This window comes from Leucoraja erinacea, chromosome 7, assembly GCF_028641065.1.
Source record: "Leucoraja erinacea ecotype New England chromosome 7, Leri_hhj_1, whole genome shotgun sequence".
Taxonomy (NCBI): domain Eukaryota; kingdom Metazoa; phylum Chordata; class Chondrichthyes; order Rajiformes; family Rajidae; genus Leucoraja; species Leucoraja erinaceus.
Window position 1 is genome coordinate 35,157,043 of NC_073383.1, and position 24,847 is coordinate 35,181,889.

A 24,847-nucleotide genomic window follows, 5' to 3' on the forward strand; every position below is an offset into this window, starting at 1 on the left:
TGGCCACCTCGCTCAGATCCCCCCTCCGCCGCATGTCGATGAAAAATGAGATATTTTCCCACCCCGTCCCTCCCCTCCCCCACAATCCCTCCCCTCTACACACATGCCTACCCCCTTCCCTCCACCCTCCCTGCTCCCCACTTCCTCACTTCTCACCCTCCCCTCACCCCACCCCCCTCTCAGCACCAAGGACCCTCTCTCTCTCTCCCCTCCCCCACCCTCCCCTAACCCCCTCCCCTCCACACCCCCTATCCCCTCCCCTCCCCCACCCTCACAGCACCCCCATTCTCTCCCCTCCCCTCCTCCCCCCCACCTTTCCCCCTCACCCACCCCTCCCTCTTCCTCTCCACCCCCCTATCCCTCTTGCCCCTCTCTCTGTGTCTCTCTCTCTCTCTCTCTCTCTCTCTCTCTCATTCTCTCGGTCTCTGCCCCCCTCTCTCTCTCTGCCCTCACTCTCTACTACCCCCCCCCCCCCCCCTCTCTAGATGTGACCGCAAGTTGGGGGCTATGCGTCAGTAGATAGGGTGATTATGTGGTAAAAGGAGCAAATTAATAATATTAATATAACATCAAGGGGGGTAATTAGCGTGGAGTGCGGGGGGGGGGGGGTAGTTAGTAGTGGTGTGACGCTGCATGCCGGAACAGACCCCAACGGCACTTGGTCTAGTATGAATATATAAATATAGCCGGGGACTGGATGTCAAGTATCCCAATAGACTTTGGGAGAAATTAAACAGACATAGTGAAATCCTGAACACGGTAGGATAGAGCTACCATTATCTTGGCGGCATAGCCTTGAAAAGAACACTAAACTCTCTATTTTTAAGAGGGAACTGCAGATGCTGGAGAATCGAAGGTTACACAAAAAAAGCTGGAGAAACTCAGCGGGTGCAGCAGCATGCACCCGCTGAGTTTCTCCAGCTTTTTTTGTGTAACCCACTAAACTCTCTAGTTAGATAAGAGACATAACTTGGACGAGTTATGACAACTCGAAAGAACTTCCTAGAATATTTTTGAAATAGCTTTTCGGTTTTAACAAATACTAACCTTCGAACATTGAAAGGAAACTAGTACAAAAAACAGGCAAAATACACATCAGGTACACAAATTTAATCCGAGAGGAGTTAGCCAAAGTAGCGCAGCCCCCCTCGCTTCCAAAAAATCGTGCAAAACATTAGAGACGTCTCTCTGTATTAATTTTACATTCCCCTCCCTTATCTGACAAAAGCTATTCTGTTTAAAAGAATCTTTGTTTCTGTGGGGACCAATATGCAGAATTTGTGAACTAGGACTGGGAGGTTTAAGGCTTGCAGTGCCTTTAAATTGCAAAAGTCGTCTTCTGTTGGAGTGAGAATTTAAAATGAACAAAGGGAGTAGTTTAATGTAATGGTGGGTGGGCTAATGTTCAAAATGGGAGTGGTCTGAGCTGTGATTGGACAGTAATCCAGATTGTGATTGGCCACCTCCCCCTTCTTCTATAGACAGGGTCGCCAATACCAGACATAGGGTCTCGAGAAGACCTCGAGAAGACTTACTGGTACCGGCTTTCTTCGCCAACTCTTATCAGCGCTTTCTTTCTCTGCCTTAGCCCTTATCTATTCCTCCGCCCACTGGCATTCCATCTGAAGTACTTTCATCTTTTAATAGTTCAGTCTTTATTCCACAATTCAATCCTTCTTTTACAAGCATAATCCATCCAACCTCACATTTTCTGCCTCACTCTCTCTCTCTCTCTCTCTCTCTCTCTCTCTCCATCTCGCTCTCTCTGCCTTCAATAGTCTCCACATTCCATATGCCTCCTACTGGTCAAGACACATTACTCAATCAAGATACATTACTTGATTGTGTCCAATCCTTTATACATTTCCAATACACAAGCCAATCCTTTACATGTGGTCTTACCTTCGCTGTCTGCTTCTAAGGATCTTGTCTGGAACCAGACCAACCTCAGACTGAGGGACCTTAGTTTTTTACTGGGAGCTTATTCGGCAGGCCAGACTCAAAGGGTCTGACTAGAGTTCAGTTTTCTCCCTTTCAGATCCCAGTCAACTGCACCCTCTTACTCAGTCATCTGTGCTGGTCCCAGCGAGACCCTGCCGACTAAGCCAAATATCAACGTTTGTTTCATAAAAAGCGGATAGCAACAAACGTTAAAGGTAGACCATGGCAATCTTTAATTGATCCGTCAGATGGGAGTGGCAAAGATCTACAATGAGCACAAACATTGCTCAGTGCTTCTCGGGCTCTCACTCACAGAACAAAGGACAGCTAGCACAATTATACATTTTTCTTATCAGTAAAACACTCCTACCAAGTCTGAATATGGCATGTCTGAAAGATTTTATAGCCTTTCAGAATATAAGAAAAGCTGGGTCCAAATCAAGCTCATCCAATAACAAGTTATTACTTATCTCTGGAGCATCAGCTATGTTTTTTCAATCTTGGCTTCTTTATGGCCTTACATGAAGCACATGTTATTACTGCAGGCTGCCATCTTAATGTCTTTATTGAAAAGACAACCTGTTCTCCATATTGTGTTCCATATAATTTACAAAGTCAGGATAGATAGAATGGCTCAGCTAGGAGCCAACACAGAATCAGTGGGCCAAATGGCCTAATTATGTGCCACAATGATTCTATGATTTCCAATTTAAACTAATATTGGACCAAAATCCTACAGCACAAATATACGGTCTGGAGTGGCAGACAAGATTCTGTAATGAACATACAAATTCGAAAGGAAAGCTCACAAAATAAAGATGATTCCGGAACCGGAAGTGGCAGCACTGTTGAACGGCTGCGGCTCGCCTGCGTCTGTTTTTACTTTTTGTTGTTGTTTTTTTTTTTGTCTTGTTTAGTTAAATTTTGGTTATTAGGTTGTGTTATGTGTGTGTGGGGGGGGGGGGGACAGTGCTTTCTGTCTCTCCCTTCGGGGGATTGCGACTTTTTCTTGTCGTATCCCCCTTCTCTGCCTCCGTCTGCGCTGAGGCCTAATGGCGGAGCTGGCGGCCTCCAACCTGCGACCGACCTTGAGGCTCCGGAGGTAGAGCCAGCCAGGACTCACCAACGCGAGGCTGGCCATCTTCAAGCTGTGGCGGCGTTCGGGCGCTCCAGTGGCAGCGGCACGACTCGGCGCTCCCATGAGGGTGGCCCGGCGCGGGGCTGAGATGCTCCGGTAGCAGCGGCACGACTCGAGGCTGGAACGGATCTCCCGTGAGGGCGGCCCGGCTCGGGGCTGAGACGGTGCTCCGGTAGCTGAAGCGGCGTCGACCTGAATCCGGGGCTCGGCCGCGGGCCAGTGGACGACATCGTCGGGAGCTCGCAGGTCACAGGCTGGTGCCTGTTTTCTGGAGCTCCCGTGGCAACAGCTGCGTCCGCTGGACTGGAGGGCGGCAGCTTCGACCACCCCGGGCCGCGGAGATTGAACCGGCCCGTTTGCGGAGCTCAGTGAGCCATGGGACTGACTTACCATCGCCCGATGGGGTATCGTCTCAGCGCAGAGGGAGAAGAGGAGGGAAGAGACAGTAACCCTAAGATTTTTGCCTCCATCACAGTGAGGAGGTGCCTGGTGAACTCACTGTGGTGGATGTTAATTTGTGTTTATTGTGTGTTTTGTTGTTTATTATTACATGTATGGCTGCAGGCAACGACATTTTGTTCAGACCAAAAGGTCTGAATGACAAATAAAGGGTCTAAGTCTAAGTCTAATGATTCAGGTAGTCAACATTCAGAGAATTGGGAACACACCTAATGAATTGCATGACCTAAGGGGCAAGAATAGAGAATAATAGAACTACCCGGAGAGAAAAAAAAACTTGCTGAAGGAAATTATCAATGCCAAACTATGTTTTGCAGGACTGATGTAGAATTCCAAAGCAATACCAAAAAAATATATATCTAGATGCTCAATGAAGTATTGGCAGGCACAGTACAGCAAAGTTGATCTAGTTTAACTCAAACATCTGTGGTGACCACACAAGGATTTTCAAGACTGCTTGTGACAGATCATTAAATTGCAGTCTACACAAGTCAAAACAATTGTATGTGTGTTTGTGTGTAAAATGTACCCCTTGCATCCTCTTTAAATCTCCTTTCTCTCGTCAAACCTATGCCATCTTGTTTGGATACCCCAGGGGAACAGGATTTTGACTATTTGCCCTATTTATGCCTCTCATGATCTTATATCTATTCCATAAATATTCCAAAATGATTTAACTGAAACAATCTCTAATCTGTACTGTAAATAGAGTGAATTCCCCATTACTCAACTTAATTAAACCCCAATGTGTGTCTTTCATTTTATTTCAAAATTTATGCATTCAAGCTAGCAGTGAAAATATAGACAAAATGACAAAACCTTTAAAAAAAGTCCTGTGTTTAAGAAGGTAGCCAGTTGGTCGCTTTATTTAAAAAGCTTAAAAAAACTAATCTAGATGACAATGGCAGATAGAAAAAATATCATGCACAATTAACTCAAATATTATTTTTCATTGTCACGTATTGAGCACAATTATTGTCACTCACACTATTTCACCAGTATCAATAAAAAATCATATGAGATGTTCATGCTTTCACATGGACAATTAAGTCTTTAACCCACATGTTTTCAATTATGAATGCCTTATGATTGCAATCTAGCATTCTGTATATCTTAACTATAGCTCTGAAGAATTCAAAGCACATACCTTCCAAATACAGAGGCTGCTCTGCGTCTCTCATTGTTTCACTACAGTTCCTACATTTTCTTGTACTCAATACATTGCAATAGCTGCACTTTTCACAAGGCCAAATGCAGTAAAATGTAGGCATCCCGGGCCTAGATGGAAAGATAATATGGGAAATTAATGGATTGGAAAAGTTTTGATGCCATGGTTCAAACGTGGGCAAATGAGACTAGCTTAGATGGGTATCATGGTCAGCAGAGATAAATTGGGCCAAATAGCCTGTTTCTATGCTGTATGATTCCATGGCTCCATAACTTAAAGCAGTTGACATCCCCAGTAAATCTTGCATTTCTTGCTCATGAACTGTACAAAAAATATTTTAACAAAGATCTAAATCACAACAGATATAAATCACAACTTCCAAGATGCTCCTAAATAAATTGTTTTGAACAACTATCTATATTGGGGGCAAACTACTTTCAGATTTCTATGTTCCAACAGTTATCATCATTTAATAAATGCTTTCAATTTCTTTTTTTTTGTAATATTAAATAAAATGCAAAAAGTAATACAAAAAAAAGACAAAAAGTGTTGGATCAGGCAGCATCTCTGGAGAACATGGATAGATCACGTTTTGGGTCAGTAACTTTCCTCAGACTGAAGAAGGGTTCCGACATGTCCATTTTCTTAATGCTGCCTTATCCACTGGTTTACTGCCGCATTTTCTGCCTATTTTTAAAGTAAACTAGCATCTGCAGTTCTTTATTTTTAGAAAGCAATTGCCTTATTGGTCTTCTTCTTATCAGTTCCACACACAAGATTAGAAGTTGTTCAGCTAGAACTGAACACACGTCTCGGCATCTGCATACAATGGTGTCTGTCTTGTCGCTTCTTGTGCGTGGTGGTGGAAAGATTGGTGGAAACAGGGCCGTGACGTGAACGCTCTTTCCTTATTGGTAAATCCACAAAGTTTCCTACCACACCACTTGATCAGATTGCAGTTGTCTGATTATATTCATATAGAAAACAGCTGTATAAAAATTAAGTGTTCCTAAGGAGTCCTACGGGTGGTGGCGGTGGTGGGGAAGATGGCAAAAAAATAGAAAAAGACAAGAAAATGGGGGGGGAAGGAGGGTACCCAAAATTGGAGAATTCAGTGTTCATACTGTTAGATTGTAAGATACCCATGTGGAATAAGAAATTATGTTCCTTCAGTTGGCGCGTAGTTTTACTTTGGCAATGGCAGACGTCCAGGACAGAAAGGTCAGTAAGGAAATAAGAGGCATTTAAAATGGTTAACAACCGGGAGATCCAACCGGCTTGGCAGACTGAGTTTTGCAAAATGGTCACCTCAGGGAGGAGGTGGCGTGACTGGTGTTACATCTCCTGTGGTTGCAAGGGAAAGTACCTGGGTAGGAGACAGTTTGGGTGGGAAGGAATGAGTGAATCAAAGAGTTGTGCAGGGAGTGGTCTCTCCAGAAAGCAGAAAGTGGTGGGGAGTTGCAGGAGAGGTCTCTCTGGAAAGTGGAAAGGGGTCGGGAGTTGGATAGAGGGGTTTCTCCAGAAAGCGGAAAGGGGTGTGTAGTTGCGGAGGGAGTGGTCTTTCTGGAATGGGGCAAGGTATTGCATAGGAAGTGGTATCTCCGGAAAGCGGTGGGGAGTTGCAGAGGGAATGATCTCTCTGGAAAGCCATGGGGAATTGCAGAGTGAATGTCTATGGAAAGCGGAGGGATTGTGGAGGAAGTGATCTGTCTGGAAAGTGGAAAAGGGTGTTCTTTTCCCTCCTCCCTCTTTTTCTCTGTGGCCACCCTTCCCTCCCCCAACTCCCCCCCCCCCCCCCCCCCCCACCACATCCCCTACCACACCCCTTGTGCCCTTCCACCTAAAGCACTTCCTGACTTTCCATTTCACTCCTCTTTTCTCCTAATCTGACTTGCCTCCTTTCGTCTCCTTTTGTAAATCAAAATTCCTCCTCACCAGAAACATCAAAACAAAGAAATATAAGGAAATATCTAATCATCTGAAATTGATGAAATTAATTATTTGAATGTAAAGTTGTAATGGATGAGTCCAAAGATGGGGTGCAAATACTTGAGCTCACATTTTGTTGGGAATATGAAGATCGAAGACAGAAATTAGCACGCGTGAGTGATAGCGAATTGCAGCTGTAGATGAAGCTCTGTGTCACCATTGTGGAGCTCACATAATGCTCCAAATACAGTGGCTTGCAAAAGTATTCATACCCATTGAACTTTTCCACATTTTGTCACGTTACAACCACAAACGTAAATGTATTTTATTGGGATTTTATGTGATAGACCAACACAAAGTGGCGCATAATTGTGAAGTGGAAGGAAAATGAAACATGGTTTTCAAATTTTTTTACAAATAAAAAACTAAAAAGTGTGGCGTGCAAAAGAATTCAGCCCCCTTTACTCTGATACTTCTAAATAAAATCCAGTGCAACCAATTACCTTCAGAAGTCACCTAATTAGTAAATAGAGTCCATTTGTGTGTAATCTAATCTCGGTATAAATACAGCTGTTCTGTGAAGGCCTCAGAGGTTTGTTAGAGAACATTAGTGAACAAACAGCATCATGTAGCCCAAGGAACACACCAGACAGGTCAGGGATAAAGTTGTGGAGAAGTTTAAAGCAGGGTTAAGTTATAAAAAAATATCCCAAGCTTTGAACATCTCACGGAGCACTGTTCAATCCATCATCCGAAAATGGAAAGAGTATGGCACAACTGCAAACCTACCAAGACATGGCCGTCCACCTAAACTGACAGGCAAGGAGAGTATTGATCAGAGAAGCAGCCATGGTAACTCTGGAGGAGCTGCAGACATCCACAGCCCAGGTGGGAGAATCTGTCCACAGGACAACTATTAGTCGTGCACTCCACAAATCGGGCCTTTATGGAAGAGTGGGAGGAAGAAAGCCATTGTTGAAAAAAAGCCATAAGAAGTCCCGTTTGCAGTTTGCCACAAGCCATGTGGGGGACACAGCAAACATGTGGAGGAATGTGCTCTGGTCAGATGTGACCAAAATTGAAGTTTTTGGCCTAAATGCAAAACGATATGTGTGGCGGAAAACTAACACTGCACATCACCCTGAACACACCATCCCCACTGTGAAACATGGTGGTGGCAGCATCATGCTGTGGGGATGCTTTTCTTCAGCAGGGACAGGGAAGCTGGTCAGAGTTGATGGGAAGATGGATGGTGCCAAATACAGGGCAATCTTGGAAGAAAACCTGTTAGAGTCTGCAAAAGACTTGAGACTGGGGCGGAGGTTCACCTTCCAGCAGGACAACGACCCTAAACAGACAGCCAGAGCTACAATGGAATGGTTTAGATCAAAGCATATTCATGTGTTAGAATGGCCCAGTCAAAGTCCAGACCTAAATCCAATTGAGAATCTCTGGCAAGACTTGAAAATTGCTGTTCACAGACGCTCTCCATCCAATCTGACTGAGCTTGAGCTATTTTGCAAAGATGAATGGGCAAAAAGTTCAGTCTCTAGATGTGCAAAGCTGGTAGAGACATACCCCAAAAGACTTGCAGCTGTAATTGCAGCGAAAGGTGGTTCTACAAAGTATTCTCAGGGGGGCTGAATACTTTTGCACGCCACATTTTTCAGTTTTTTTTTTTTGTAAAAAAATTTGAAAACCATGTATAATTTTCCTTCCACTTCACAATTATGCACCACTTTGTGTTGGTCTATCACATAAAATCCCAATAAAATACATTTACGTTTGTGGTTGTAACGTGACAAAATGTGGAAAAGTTCAAGGGGTATGAATACTTTTGCAAGCCACTGTACACAGTCTCTTCTACCTTCCTAAGATTAACAAGCAGTACAATTTTTTAGGACATGAAAAACACTGCAGATGCTGGAAATACTAGAATACTCAGCAGTTCAGACAGTTTAGAAAGAGGTATAATTAATATTTCAGGTTCAAAACCCTTTGTCATGACCGGGAAAGAGAGAAAACAAATTAAGTTTCAATAATAAATAACATTTCAGCATATTCTTCCCTGTAGAACTTATTTCTTTCCATCTTGATTCTTTATTTCCCTCAGTTACTTTCCACTTATGTCCACAATATTTCTGGCATCCTCCTCCACTTTAACAGTGGATGCCCAATTTCTTTATACCCCACTCCTATCCCAGCTATTCTGACAGATCCTTGCCACTTACGTGAAGAAAATATCTTGGTGTGAAAGAATATTAAAACATTAGTAAGGTTGACTACATAGAAAAGCAAAAGTAAAATAAAATGAATAAGGCTGAATATTTGGATAGCACAAGGTTAAATTGTTTTATTGACAACTTGACTTTCACAACTTTTCTCTCCAGATAATAAATTTCATAATTTCCTAGGTTTAAGTTTATTAAAGTGGCAGAGGATGCCAGAAATATCATGGACATAAGTGAAAATAGACTGAGGGAAATAAAGAACCAAGATAGTACAGATAGTTAGATAACACGTCATCATTTCCTGAACTCAATTACACCACAATATTTTCTTTTTTCTCGCCATATTTCTATTTCCATCATTGTTCATTCACATACAAGATATTGTGTAAAGATTGAGATTAAATGCCTCGGCATCATCTCCTACCAACATGGGAGGTGCAGCAAAAACACGAGCTCGTCAGATTTGTTCCACCGTTCAATAAGATCATGGTTGTTACTTTAGTTGAGTGCTGCTTTCCTTCACTAACTCTGCATCCTTTGATTCTCTTAATATCTAAAAATCCATTAATTTTTGCTTTGAATATTCCCAGCAAATGTCTATCCTGCCCTCACGTAGAGAATACCCAAGGTGAAATAAAGTGTTATCCATCCTAAATGGTGACTCGTTATGTTAAGACTGATCCTTTGCTTCTATGTAACTCTGCAAGTTGGGATGAAGGGCCTGTTTCCATGCTGTATGACACTACTCTATCAAGCCTCATTAGAATTTTCTGATTAGTAATGAAACGCCTTTTTTTTAGTGGGCTGGTCTCAGTCTACTTAATCTTTCCTCATATGTCAAATGTGCTATTGTAGGAATCAGTCTCATGGACCTTTGCACTTGCTTTATTGTAGGTATATCCTTCCACAAGTAGAGAAAGCAGAACATACAATTTGGACTGAGGTCTAATAATGAGCAAGTTAAGTTCAAGTTTATATGCATAAATACAGTGAGGTACAATGAAAATCCTGCTTGCAGCAGTATCACAAGAACGTAGACTGAGACAAAAACAAATTATACATAAATTACACGTCAAATTCTGAAGGACCGTGGAAAAAAACAAGACATTAGTGTAAAAACAACATAATTAGAAAAACAAGTCATCTCTCTTTTTGTAATCAAATCTTTTTACAAAAGACAACATACAATTTTTACGTTTGCAATTTTGTTGATTCAACATGTTAACTTCAGTGGAGACACAAGAAACTGCAGATGCTGGAATCTTGAGTATAAAACAGGGAATATAAGTACATAAATACAATTGCGTATAAGCATCTGTGGAAGGAATGAACAGACAACGTTTCGGGTTGGGACTCAAACGTTGTCTGTTTATTCCCTCCACAGCCACTTCCTGACCCAGAGTTCCACCAACATTTTGCTTTATTGTGTTATCATTGATTTCTGTACATGGACACCTATCTCTCTCTCTAAGCACCACCATCTTCTGATATTTGCTCCATTAAAATAGGTATGTTACAAAACCTACCTGAATCGTGGCTGAGCATCTGCCCCACCCCTTGTGTGTGATTTTGGCGCTGTTTGGAGGGGGCGGGTTTAAAACGCGATTTTTACTAGGCTGTTCCAATCGCAGATGTTCAGCCTAGTAAATCATTAACGGAGAATCGCTGCAAGACCCGGTCGCAAAAGCTATTATTAGTTTTATAGGCCTCGAATAATAGATATAATAGTTTTAAAAGCTAACGTTCACTCCGCAACCTCTCGCAGCCCCAGGGTTTTATAAAGCAAACTATTAAAGGTATGTGCCTTATTTTTACATTAAATGGGGCATATATATAACCCTGGATATCAAGTTATCTATAGCGAGTAGCTCATTTTGGGCTTTTTATATCCCGCAGTATTTTTCTCGGCATTTGAGGGCACTAATCCAGCGCGCTGTCAACGTTCTAAACCAGCGCGTTCCACATGAACCCACTAGAAAGCCGATTTAAATGGGCATTTATTTACAGCAATTGAACACTAAATTCCTTCCATTTGGCCTATAAATTAATGTAAATTAGATATAAAAATCATGTTATATTGTGAATTATTTGTGAATAATCTTTGGACACTTAGGCTATTTAAAAATGTTAATCTTTCCTTAAGAAATGGGCTCTTGACTATCCAAGATCACAGCTTTTTTGTAATGTCCATTGAAAATCAATAGGGAACAAGATGCTAATTTCCGAGTATGAAAATGGCCATAACTTTTTTAATACTTGAGATATGAAAGTGAATTTGGTGTCAAATTAAACTTATTGTTATGCTTTATCTGATGGGATAAATTGCAGACTTGATTTTTAAAATCTCAAAATTTTGTAACATTGCTAATTAAAATATATTCTGTGTTTCTATTTTTCTCCCAAAATAATTTTAAGTCCGTGCATCTTTCACAGCTCATACTGTTAACTACCTTTGTATTATCAGCAAATTTGGATATATTACACAATTATATCACCTAAATCATTAGATTAAATAGTTGGATCCCCAGAACGAATTTGTGGCAATAGTTACTGCCTCCCAACTTGAAAATGATCAATTTATTTTTACTCTCTGTTTTCTGTCCAATCCTCAATATATATTCTGTTTATCATTCCCAATTGTATACATTAAATTTTATCTCATGTAACATTAAAGATTTTTGGAACGTTCAAATCCACCCATCAACTTCATTACTTTTATCTATTTTACTAATTACAACCTCGCTCTTATCCATTTTACTGGGTAGAACCTCAAAAAAATGTCATCCATGTTTTGTCTATCATTAATTTACACTCTTCTCATTTCTAAACTCATTTGCCAGGTGTTCTATTACCACTTCATTAATAAAACATCCCAATATTTTCCGTAGATATCTGGCTAATTGATCTACAGATCCCTATTAATTTTTTCTTATTCACTCAAGGAGGAGAGGGGATGAAAAGAGGTGGTTGGGAGATAAGATGTGGGACAGTTGGACATTACTGAGTAAAGGGCTTGTCCTAAATGGGCGTCATTTGCGCGTAATTTACGCGACATCATTTACGCGCCACGACGCATGACACGTGGTGACGTAGGCAGTGACGCGCGGTCGCGCACGGTGCCCCAGGATTTTGGGATGTACAAAATCTTCGCACGCCATCTGTGTGACACGCAAGTGACGCCCAAGTGGGACAGGCCCTTAAGGAATTATAGTTTGATGTAAGGTTGGCAATCTATTCAACGGCTTCAAGTTTGATTTACTGCGTGCAATTTGTGGCCAAATAATGGTTTCATGTTAAAGAATCCTATTTCATACCTACTTGTTTTGCTGTGAAAACTTTCCAAGCTCCTGTGGATCATCCATATTCAGACTGCACTCTGTAAGAAATGAATATATTTTCAAATTAGGAAAGCTACCAGGCTGTGGGCCGAGGAGTTTTTCCGTTTGTGACCCAACTTGCGGAACTACCTGAATTTTTAACATATTGTGTAAAAATATTATATAAATCATACCTGAAACTCGTCAAGAACAAAATCTGCACATTTTGTTTAAATATGACAAAAACTTCAAAATTTCCGAGTAGTAATTGTCCAATCAATGCACGTTTGACATTGAGGTCAGATGCAAATTGACCAATCACACGCTTTGTTTTATGGTCGCTAGGCAGCGAGGACTCTAGGATCATGGCTGCCTCCTCATTACATCAATAGTAATAGCAGGGTTTCCAAGGATAAACGTAATGCTAACCTTGTTGATCATTTTGTTTTTCAATTGATTTATCTTTATAAAGTTATGATGTGAACTGTTAAATAAAAATGATAAATAACAAATGTACAGCTAGGGTTAGGTTTAGGGTCAGTCAGTAGGCTGATGGCTGCTGTGGAGGATCGGTCAGGCTGTCGGTCCACCAGTGGATGGTGAGAGTGGTCGGATGGCCGATGAGTGCTGCGAAGGGTCGGTCGGGCAGTTGGTAGGCCAGTGAGTGCTGCGAGCTGTCGGAAGGCCGGTGAGTGCTGTGAGGGGTCGGTCGGGCAGTTGGTACGCCAGTGAGTGCTGCGAGAGGTTGGTCGGGCTGTCCGCCCGCCAGTGGATGCTACGAAGGGTTGGTCGGGCTGTTGGTAGGCTTGTGAATGCTGCGAAGGGTCGGTCGGGCAGTTGGTAGGCCGGTGAGTGCTGCGAGGGGTCGGTCGGGCTGTAAGCCCACCAGTGGATGCTGAGAGGGGTTCGTCGGGCTGTCGGTAGGCCAGTGTTGCAAGGAAGCAGGTGGACTGACGGAACCGGTGCTATGCAGATGCTGAAGGCGGCCAGGGCGGCGTGCAAGGCAGTGCTGCTCCCCACCATCATCACCACGATGAACCAGAAGGGCATGCTGGCCGAGTTGGACTTGCTGAGCAGCCACACGGTCGGTGCCCGCAGCCGGTCCCAAAGCGGCTCCAGCTCCAGCGATGGACAGCTCTGGAAGGGAGGCGAGTTAGGGTTAGTATAGGGTTAAGCTTCATCTCACTGGAAGATGACTTAGCCTTCCCCCAGCCTGGCACTGCACCATTCGTGGCCGTGACCCCCACTCTGCACACTGGCAATTAGTGCGGTTCAGTAAACGGGGGAACCCAGAAAAACTGCCCTCAACCATTAATTAGGCTGGTTCAGGAGCCGGACCTCTGCGGCAGTCTCATTCAAAAAACACACACAATTATATTAATTATATTGTGGCGTCACCTGATAGCAACCCAAGGTCACGACGAACCATCGGCTCTAGAGGGCGGCGTCTTGGTGGGGGAGGCGCGAGTCACGGGGTCGGTATCTGGGTTGGTATTTAAGGCCGGGCAACACCCGAGTTTGGTGAGGAGTCGGGAGCTGTATTACTGAAGAATATTAAAGAATAAACACGTCTAGTGCGCACAACTTGTGTCCGGCTAGTTTTTGGCTGAACTCCTGCGAGTCCCCGCCACAATTGGTGACCCCAGACGCCCAGGAATGTAATCTTGGAAGGGAAATTTAAAGAAATGCATTCTGCCACTGTCGCCTACGAGACCAGACTCAACGCAGTCTCCCTGAAGCTGCCTACATTTTGGACCTCGCAGCCCAGGGTTTGGTTTCGACAAGCCGAATCCGAATTTCACATCCGCGGCGTTACAGCTGATGAAACACACTATAACGTTGTGGTAAGCGGCAGCAGATGGTCGGTCGGTCATTTCTTACCTGGATATCCAGTCGGGCGTGGGGAAATACACAGGCCGCAAGGAGCTGTTGCTCCGGATCTACGGGCCGAGCCGAATGCAGCGCGCCTGTCAGATCCTTAACATGGGCAGGCTTGGCGACCGGATGCCCTCGGCCCTCATGAGTGATACATTAACGCTCATGGGCGACCACCTGCCCTGTCCGCTCTTTGAATTCACCTACCTGCAATAGTTGCCATGAGACCTCCGCCAGCAGCTCGTGGTGGAGAGTTTTGAAGATCTCATCCAGTTAGCGGCCCGTGCTGAGCTGTGGTTCTCTGACCAGCAGCAGGTGGGCGCGCTGGAATACCTGGCGCTGCTGGAATCCCCGGAATCGCTGGACCGGATTGATTCAACGCCCTGGCAGGCCCAGCTACCCAGGACCACGGCCACAAGAAGGCCACGCCCACAGGAGCCACAGACAAGACAAGTGGCACACGAGAGGAGGATGGCTGAGAAGGACCCAAGAGATCCAAGGCGAAGAACGTGGCGTTTTTACCACCAGCACTGGGGATCAGCAGCCCGCCAATGCCGCCAGCCATTTTCATTTCCAGGAAACGGCAGCGCTGGCCGCCGATAGTCACTGCGGTGGCCGGCAGGATCCATCAACAAGGTCCCACATAAGAGATTAGTATGCAAACTTAAAGCACACTGTATTGGGGGTTCAGTATTGATGTGGATAGAGAACTGCAGACAGGAAGCAAATAATAGGAGTAAAACGGGTCCTTTTCAGAATGGCAGGCAGTGACTAGTGGGGTACCACAAGGCTCAGAGCTGGGACCCCAGCTATTTACAATATATATTAATGATTTGGACGAGGGAATTCAATGCAACATCTCCAAGTTTGCTGATGACACGAAGCTGGGGGGCAGTGTTAGCTGTGAGGAGGATGCTAGGAGGCTGCAAGTGACTTGGATAGGTTGGGTGAGTGGGCAAATGCATGGCAGATGCAGTATAATGTGGATACATGTGAGGTTATCCACTTTGGTGGCAAGAACAGGAAAGTAGACCATTATCTGAATGGTGGCCGATTAGGAAAAGGGGAGATGCAATGAGACCTGGGTGTCATGGTACACCAATCATTGAAAGTAGGCATGCATTTGCAGCAGGCAGTGAAGAAAGCGAATGGTAAGTTAGCATTCATAGCAAAAGGATTTGAGTATAGGAGCAGGGAGGTTCTACTGCGGTTGTACAGGGCCTTGGTATGTATTGGGTACAGTTTTGGTCTCCTAATCTGAGGAAAGACATTCTTGCCATGTACAGAGAAGGTTCACCAGACTGATTCTTGGGATGGCAGGACTTTCATATGAAGAAAGACTGGATAGACTCGGCTTGTACTCGCTAGAATTTAGAAGATTGAGGAGAGATCTTATAGAAACCTACACAATTCTTGGGGGTTGGACAGGCTAGATGCAGGAAGATTGTTTCCGATGTTGGGGAAGTCCAGAACAAGGGGTCACAGTTTAAGGATAAGGGGGAAAGTCTTTTAGGACCGAGATTTGAAAAAAAAAATTCACAGAGTGGCAAGTCTGTGGAATTCTCTGCCGCAGAAAGTAGTCGAGGCCAGTTCATTGGCTATATTTAAGAAGGAGTTAGATGTGGCCCTTGTGGCTAAAGGGATCAGGGGGTCTGGAGAGAAGGCAGGTACAGGATATCTGAGTTGGATGATCAGCCATGATCATATTGAATGGCGGTGAAGGCTCGAAGGGCCGATTGGCCTACTCCTGCACCTATTTTATGTATCTATGTTTCTATGACTGTATGGCTGGGACCGGCGCTCAGATTCTTGGTGGATACGGGGTCGGAGGTCAGCGTATTGCCCCTATCTGGACTCGACATGCTTGCTGATAAGAGGGCACCCCCGTTAACTGCTGCGAATGGCAGTTCAATCCACACATATGGCGTCCGCACGGTTCCTGTCATTTTCGGCGCGTGCCATTTCACCTGGTCTTTCATCATCACGGACGTGGCCCAGCCGTTGCTGGGTGCAGATTTCTTGCGGGAGCAGTCGCTCCTCGTGGACGTGAAGGGCTAACGTCTCATCCACGCGTCAACTTTTGAGAAGATCTCCTTGCGCTCTACTGCGCCCACCGCGCCGGTCAGCAACCCTGTAGCGACTGTGGACAATGTACGCCCAGGTACTGGCTGAGTTCCCGGACATTGTCACCCCCAAGTTGGGCTCAGCCAGCCTGAGGCACGGTGTCATGCACCATATTCTGACATCGGGTCCACCTCTCCACGCTCGCACCCGTAGGCTCGCTCCTGACACGCTCCTCACAGCAAAGGCGGAGTTTCAGAGTATGGAGGCCATGGGTATCATTCAACGCTCCAACAGCCCATAGGCTTTCCCGCTGCACATGGTGCCGAAGGTGTCCGGTAGCTGGAGGCCTTGCGGGGACTACCGCTGCCTTGAGGCCACGACCGCTGACCATTACCCTATTCCCCACATACAGGACTTCTCAGCCTATCTGGCTGGGGCTAGGTCCTTCTCCAAGATCGACCTAGTGCGGGGATATCACAAGATCCCCGTGCGGCCGGAGGATGTCCCCAAGACGGCAATTATCACCCTGTTCGGGTTGTTCGAGTTAACCATATAACAATTACAGCACGGAAACAGGCCATCTCGGCCCTACAAGTCCATGCCGAACAAATTTTTTTCCCCTTAGTCCCACCTGCCTGCACTCGTACCATAACCCTCCATTCCCTTCTCATCCATATGCCTATCCAATTTATTTTTAAATGATACCAATGAACCTGCCTCCACCACTTCCACTGGGAGCTCATTCCACACCACCACCACTCTCTGCGTAAAGAAGTTCCCCCTCATATTACCCCTAAACTTCTGTCCCTTAATTCTGAAGTCATGTCCTCTTGTTTGAATCTTCCCTATTCTCAAAGGGAAAAGCTTGTCCACATCAACTCTGTCTATCCTCTCATCATTTTAAAGACCTCTATCAGGTCCCCCCTTAACCTTCTGCGCTCCAAAGAATAAAGCCCTAACTTGTTCAACCTTTCTCTGTAACTTAGTTGCTGAAACCCAGGCAACATTCTAGTAAATCTCCTCTGTACTCTCTCTATTTTGTTGACATCCTTCCTATAATTTGGCGACCAAAATTGTACACCATACTCCAGATTTGGCCTCACCAATGCCTTGTACAATTTTAACATTACATCCCAGCTTCTATACTCAATGCTCTGATTTATAAAGGCTAGCATACCAAAAGTTTTCTTTACCACCCTATCTATATGAGATTCCACCTTCAAGGAACTATGCACGGTTATACCCAGATCCCTCTTTTCAACTGTATTCTTCAATTCCCTACCATTTACCATGTACGTCCTATTTTGATTTGTCCTGCCAAGGTGTAGCACCTCACATTTATCAGCATTAAACTCCATCTGCCATCTTTCAGCCCATTTTTCCAAATGGCCTAAATCACTCTGTAGACTTTGGAAATCCTCTTCATTATCCACAACACCCCCTATCTTGGTATCATCTGCATACTTACTAATCCAATTTACCACACCTTCATCCAGATCATTGATGTACATGACAAACAACAAAGGACCCAACACAGATCCCTGAGGCACCCCACTAGTCACCTGCCTCCAACCCGATAAACAGCCATCCACCATTACCCTCTGGCTTCTCCCATTCAGCCACTGTTGAATCCATCTTGCTATTCCTGCATTTATACCCAACAGTTGAACCTTCTTAACCAACCTTCCATGAGGAACCTTGTCAAAGGCCTTACTAAAGTCCATATAGACAACATCCACTGCTTTACCCTCGTCAATTTCCCTAGTAACCTCTTCAAAAAATTCAAGAAGATTAGTCAAACATGACCTTCCAGGCACAAATCCATGTTGACTGTTCCTAATCAGACCCTGTTTATCTAGATGCTTATATATATTGTCTCTAAGTATCTTTTCCATTAATTTGCCCACCACTGAAGTCAAACTAACAGGTCTATAATTGCTAGGTTTTACTCTTAGAACCCTTTTTAAACAATGGAACAACATGCGCAGTACGCCAATCCTCGGGGACTATTCCCGTTTCTAATGACATTTGAAATATTTCTGTCATAGCCCCGGCTATTTCTACACTATCTTCCCTCAATGTCCTAGGGAATATCCTGTCAGGACCCGGAGACTTATCCACTAGTTCCTGCGGATGCCCTTCGGCCTCAAGAATCGAAAATCGGCCTCGACTTCCTGTTTGTCTACTTGGACGACATCCTCGTGGAAAGTCGCTCGCGTGAGGAACTCTGCGCCCACCTGCGTCTACTCTTCCAGCGCCTCAGTGACCATGGCCTCGTAATTAACCCTGGCAAGTGCCAATTCGGCCTTCGGGCGATCAACTTCCTGTAGCATCGGGTGACACGACACGGAGCAGTACCTCTGCCGGACAGGATTGAGGCAATCCGCCAGTTCCCGCGGCCTGTTATGGTACGTGGTCTCCGGGAGTTCGTAGGGATGGTCACATTTTATCACCGGTTCGTTCCGGTGGCTGCAGAACTTTTGCAGACGCTTTTTCAGTTGCCGACGGGCAAACAACAGCAGATACAGTGGGACGCTGTCGCCATGGCGTCATTTGAAGGGGGGAAGGAGGCCTTGGTTTGAGCGACTATGCTCGTGCATCCATCGGCCGACGCCCCCACAGCCCTTACCGTGGATGCTTTGGAGTCTGCGGTCGGCGCCGTTTTGGAACAGTCCGTTAACGGCCTCTCGCCTGCTTTAGCTATCACCTGAAGGTTACGGAGCAGCGATTTCAACCGGGAGTTGCTCGCCTTACACCTCGCAGTGCGGCACTTCCGGTACTTCCTCGAGGGCTGTTCCTTCGTGGCCTTCACGGACCACAAGCCCCTCACATTTGCATTTGCGAAGGTTTCGGATCCTTGGTCCACCCGTCAGCAGCGCCAGCTGGCGGCTATTTTGGAGTATATGACGGATGTCCGGCACATCGCTGGGAAATGCAACCTCGTGGCGGATGCTTTGTCCCGCCTGGCAATTGCAGCCATGTTTAACCCGGCCTTGGGGACAGATTACTCCGACTTGGCGGTGGCCCAGCTGGTGGACGATGAGATGCCAGCGTACCGCACCGCGATCTCTGGCTTGGTGCTTGAGAACATGCTGTTGGGTCCCTCGAGTTCCATCCTCTGTGACGTATCCACGTGTCAGCCTAGGCCTATCGTTCCGGCGGCCTGGCGCCGTCGCGTGTTTGAGGGATCCACGGGCTGGCCCACCCATCCATCCGGGCCACGGTCGCTATGGTGGCCGCAAGGTTTATGTGGCACGGACCTCGGAAGCAGGTCACTCGCTGGGCCTGGGCGTGCATCCCGTGAAAGACACCAAGGTGCATAGACACGTCCGGGCGCCTGTTCAAGAATTCGCAGTGCCACGCCAACGGTTCGATCACATACACGTGGACATCGTGGGCCGCTGTCTCCGTCCCAGGGTGTTTCACACCTGCTTACGGTGGTCAACCGTTTTACGCGGTGGACGGAGGCCATCCCGCTCACGGACACTTCAACACAGTCGTGTGCTTGTGCCCTTGTAGCAGCCTGGATTGCCCGCTTTGGGATTCCACAGCACATCACATCTGACCGGGGCGCCCAGCTTACATCTGAACTGTGGTCCGCCATGGCCCCCCTGTTGGGAATGCAGCTCCACCACACGATAGCGTACCATCCCCAATCAAATGGGTTGGTGGAGCGGTTCCAACGCTGTCTGAAGGCCGCCCTGAAGGCTCGTCTCACAGGCCCTGGGTGGGTGGACGAGTTGCCGTGGGTCCTGTTGGGGATTCGGACGGCCCACAAGGAGGATCTGTCAACGTCCTCTGCGGAGTTGGTATATGGTGCTCCGCTCACCGTACCCAGGGAGTTTGTCCCTTCTGCTGATGGGTCCCAGGATGGGTCATCGGTGCTGATCCCCTTGCAGGAGAGGGTCGGCGCCCTATCTCCAACCCAACGTAACGTCATGGAGTGGCCCCGTCCCATGTGCCACTGTCACTAATGGGCTGCCCATACTTTTTTATGCGCCTTGACTCCCACAGGTCACCCTTGCAGCGCCCGTACAAAGGTCCCTTTCTACAGGGATTATATCTATGCGTTCGAGCCGCCTCGTGCGTCGTCCTGTGCAGTTCGGTGCCTCTGGTTCTGAGGGGGGTCATGTGGTGGCACCTGATAGCAACCTAAGGTCACGACAAACCATCGGCTCTAAAGGGCGGCGTCTTAGTGAGGGGGTGCGAGTCATGGGGTCGGTATCTTGGTTGGTATTTAAGGCCGGGCAACGCCCGTGTCAGGTGAGGAGTAGTGAGCTGTATTACAGAAGAATAAACACATCTAGTGCACACAACTTGTGTCCGACTAGTTTTATGCTAGACTCCTGCGAGTCCCCGCTACAATGTTATTTTATATAATGTAATTATACATAATTATATATGATTAGTCATATTCACAAGATAGATATATATATAATATAGGTATAATAATATATAGTTTAAATAGACTGCAACACGGAAATAGGCTCCCCATGGTGTAATATGGGCATTGGACACTAGATGGCGTTACTTTATTGATCTACTTTTCTAATTAGTTTAATTAATAAATGTGCAACTTTTGGCACTGACGCGTTATGACTTCCTTCTCAATTATATTTTATCTAAATCTGTGCAAAATTTCATGTAGTTCCGTGACATGGGTCACGAAAGTTGATTTCTAGACACATTTTTGATGCTCGGCCCACAGCCTATATATCATTTTTGTAAACCTTCAAAAGCCGAGCTTTTGGCCGATTGTTTCATGACTCTCTGCCAGCATCTACCTGCAAATCCAAACTTGTTGACATATTCACCAGGGGGAATGTTTAACAAACATAATTGGATACTCCATTGAAGATAAGAATTAGGTAATTTTCTTGAAATAGTTATCTTGCAGTAAAATTGGAAATTCTCTCAATATTCTGCGGTTTATTGTTTTCACAAATTTTATAATGCAGTTTATATCATTCTTAATCATTTTTTAAAGTTTCCAAATTTCCCTGACAAGAGCATGAAATAATACCAATAAAAAAAGATAGTCATCAAAAACATCTAGTTCATTTTCATAGGCAGGGCTTGAATAATTATTTAATGTAATCATTCATGTAATCGATTGATACCAGTCTCATTAACCATGTTAGGGGATCATTTATTCAGTAAGTTCTTCATTAAAAACCATGCGCAAGTTCAAGACAATTGCATTTGTCAGCAGTGAGTGCCAGCCTCAATATGCAAAATCTAGGGTAATAATTTACTATGAAGTGCTTACTGCAACTGTAAATTGCTGCAGAAGCAGGAAATTTCAATAACTTCAGAAAATTCTAGAAATACTTGCCAATCATTTTAAAATCAAAGTTAACACATTTAATTTAGAAGGGTATCGACCCAAAACGTCACCCATTCCTTCTCTCCAGAGATGCTGACTGTCCCGCTGAGTTACTCCAGTGTTTTGTATAAAATACGCTTAGATTGTGTCTGTCCCTCTGCATGACAGAAATGACCAGAAAAACATTTTCGGAGAGATTTAAAGTATTTCAGAAAAATACAGGAACATCTGGTCGACATCGAAAGTCATCATATGAAAAAATAGTGAAAGTCCTTGGTTCTATTAATTTGCACAAGGGTGTATAGACACTCCCCAACTTAGAATCACCTCGAAACTAGGTAGAAACAAAGACCTGCAGATGTTCGATATTACACAAAGTGCTGGGGTAACTAACTCAGCAGGTCAGGCAGCATCTGTGGAGAATATGTATAGGTAATATTTCGGGCCAGGACCCTTCTTCAGACCAAATCAACTTAAAACTGCTGGTCTGCACCAGTGAGCCCTTCACCAGCAGCCGCACCGTCCGGTTAACACGGCTGTTTTGCGGCTCATATTATAGCCCCTGGCGACAGCAAGTTCTTCAGGCCATCGCCACCGACATATCTACGCAGACGAGAAGCCCTCACCATCCTCCTGTTGCTCCATAACTATCTCGACTACACTTCTTTCCACCGTTTCCTGCAAAGACTCTATTCCCAATTCCCCCATATACGCCACATCAGCGTCCAAGATGAGGTGTTCCATATTAAGACACCCGAGATGTTCGCATTATTCAGAGAACAGGCGTTTCCCTCTCCCATCATAGATGAGACCCCTCACTGGTGTCTCCTCGGTACCCCGTAGTTCCGCCCTTGCTCCCCCACATCACAACTGAGACAGAGTCCCCCTCGTTCTTGTAGATCAAACAGTATTGCTGATTTGATCCGTCTGGTTTTGCTGCTAATGACCTGATCAATAATCCATGTCAGGTTTTCCACATCACGCCCACCACCTTGTGGCATGCAGGTAGCCATGTTGTTATTTTGTTTTAACTTACGATTCAGAGCCTACAGTACTCATCTCGATGGTCTCTGTATATATACAAATTAAAGTACTAGTTATGATATATGATCACTGTATCATAAATACTTTCCACAGTCCTTACCCTTCCATCCCATCAGCCATCACATACAACACATAATCCTCTGAAATTTCCACCACCTACAACGGGATCCCACCATTTGCCACATTTTCCCCATCTCCACCCCTTTCCACCTTCCGCAAAGATCATTCCCTCCACAAATCCCTGGTTAACTCACCCTTTCCCACCCAAACCACCCCCTTCCCAAATACCTTCCCCTTCTAGAAGTAAGATAGACCATTTGACCAAATGGTGCCAGCACAATAACCTGGCTCTCAACACCAGCAAGACCAAGGAATTGATTGTGGCTTTGGAAGGGGTAGGATGGGGACCCATAGTCCCATTTATATCAACGGGTCGATGGTGAAGAGGGTCTAGAGTTTCAAATTCCTGGGCGTGCATATCTCCGAAGATCTCTCCTGGTCCGAGAACATTGATACAATTATAAAAAAAGTACACCAGAGCCTCTACTTCCTTAGAAGATTACGGAGAGTCGGTATGTCATGGAGCATTCTACAGGTGCACAGTAGAGAGCATGCTGACCGGTTGCATCGTGGCATGGTTCGGCAACTTGAGCGTTCAGGAGGGGAAAAGACTACAAAAAGTCGTAAACACTGCCCAGTCCATCATCGGCTCTGACCTCCTTACCCTTGAGGGGATCTATCGCAGTCGCTGCCTCAAAAAGGCTGACAGCATCATCAAGGATCCACACCATCCTGGTCACTCACTCATCTCCCCGCTGCCTTCAGGTAGAAGGTACAGGAGCCTGAAATCTGCAACATCCAGGTTCAGGAATAGCTACTTCCCCACAGCCATCAGGCTATTAAACTCAACTCAAACAAAACTCTGAACATTAATAGCCCATTGCACTTTATCTGCTTATTTATGTGTGTATATATATATATATTCAATAGTATATGGTCACACTGATCTGTTCTGTATCTATTTATGCCAACTATATTCGGTTGTGCTGAAGCAAAGCAAGAATTTAATTGTCCAATCTGGGACACATGACAATAAACTCTCTTGAATCTTGAAGATGTGGACTCATACATCGGCGAGACCAACGCAGACTGGGCAATCATTTTGCGGAACATCTTCGCTCAGCCCGCCTGAACCTACCTGATCTCCCGGTTGCTGGAAACTTTAATATTCTTTACCATTCCTACACAGACCTTTCTGTCCTAGGTCTCCTCCATGGTCAGAGTGAGACTAAATGCAAATTGGGGGAACAGCATCTGATATTTCAGGTAGCCCCGGCATTCCCTCCCTCCACCCAAGCCGCACTAGCTTCTCGTTTTCACCCTACAAATAGCTAACAATGGCCTATTTCATCATTGTTACTTTTTTGCATATCTATCATTTATTGTTCTTTATCTCTCGTCACAGTTGTTATCGCTCGTTTCCCTTATCCCTACCCAGTCTTAAGAAAGGTCTCGACCCGAAACGTCACACATCCCTTCTCTCCAGAGATGCTGCCTGTCCCGCTGAGTTACTCCAGCTTTTTGTGCCTATCTCCCGTTGCTACATTTTTGCTCCTCACTTTTATTAAACCCTTGGGTCATGGTAAAATCTGCCGGCCCCACCTCTCTAATTTTGCCGGTTCTCGACCTAACGGCTGCAAAACATCCAAATCGCAGCATGTCCAGGATTAGTTAAACTCGCCCGATTTTTCCATCCAGTTCCAATTTAAAATTTCCTTTCAAAGTATAAAAGGTTTCAGGAAGAATCACTGGCTTCCCCGTTTGGATTGATTCTATAAACGCTGCTGCAATTACACAGGTCATCCAGTAAACAGGACCACCTACTGTGAATTGATTGCTTAAGTGCGGGTTTGCATGTCACCAATTACGTAAACCGTGGAGTGCCTGTATTTGTATTGTTTCATCATCAAATAATTTTCCTTCAATCTATGGAGGGGTGTATCTGAAAACCGCAACAAGATTATTACACGCATGTAAAACAGGTTATCGCTTACTGCTTTCATGGCGAAGACGTAAACATGAACAGAGTAGACATGGCAAGGGGGCTGAAAAGAGTTGTTTGCACAATGTATTCAAATATATCTTCCTCAAACCGAATCTGTGCAAAACAACCAGTCCAAGCACCAGTGTTTGGGGGAAGAATCACCTTGTTCGGGACTTAAGTAATCATGTGGGCATCTCCTGGCGAGGGAAGTAATGGGATGGGGGCTTTGGGGGTGAACTGACGAGGACGATAGAGGGAAAGGGGCGTGGTGCACGAAGGAGGGAAATTGAGAGGAAGAGGGTTGCGGGAAC

The 24,847-nt window shown here is 45.2% G+C and overlaps 1 protein-coding gene across 6 annotated transcripts in view; it reads right to left on the reverse strand.

Moving 5' to 3' along the window:
* The window catches only part of rbm44 (RNA binding motif protein 44), a 90,801-nt gene that overhangs the window by 65,654 nt on the left and 300 nt on the right, over window positions 1–24,847 (reverse strand). The window contains exons 1-3 of one of the 6 annotated variants that reach the window (XM_055638253.1): window positions 14,266–18,237; window positions 12,185–12,242; window positions 4,686–4,816 (exon numbers count right to left, since the gene is read on the reverse strand). In XM_055638253.1, coding sequence (XP_055494228.1) covers window positions 4,686–4,816; window positions 12,185–12,242; window positions 14,266–14,281 — 205 coding nt within the window. In that variant the 5' untranslated portion in view covers window positions 14,282–18,237. Of the gene's footprint in view, window positions 1–4,685; window positions 4,817–12,180; window positions 12,243–14,265; window positions 18,238–24,847 lie in introns of those variants that run through there. The other 5 variants (XM_055638256.1, XM_055638255.1, XM_055638254.1 and 2 more) reach the window with 5 other exon arrangements.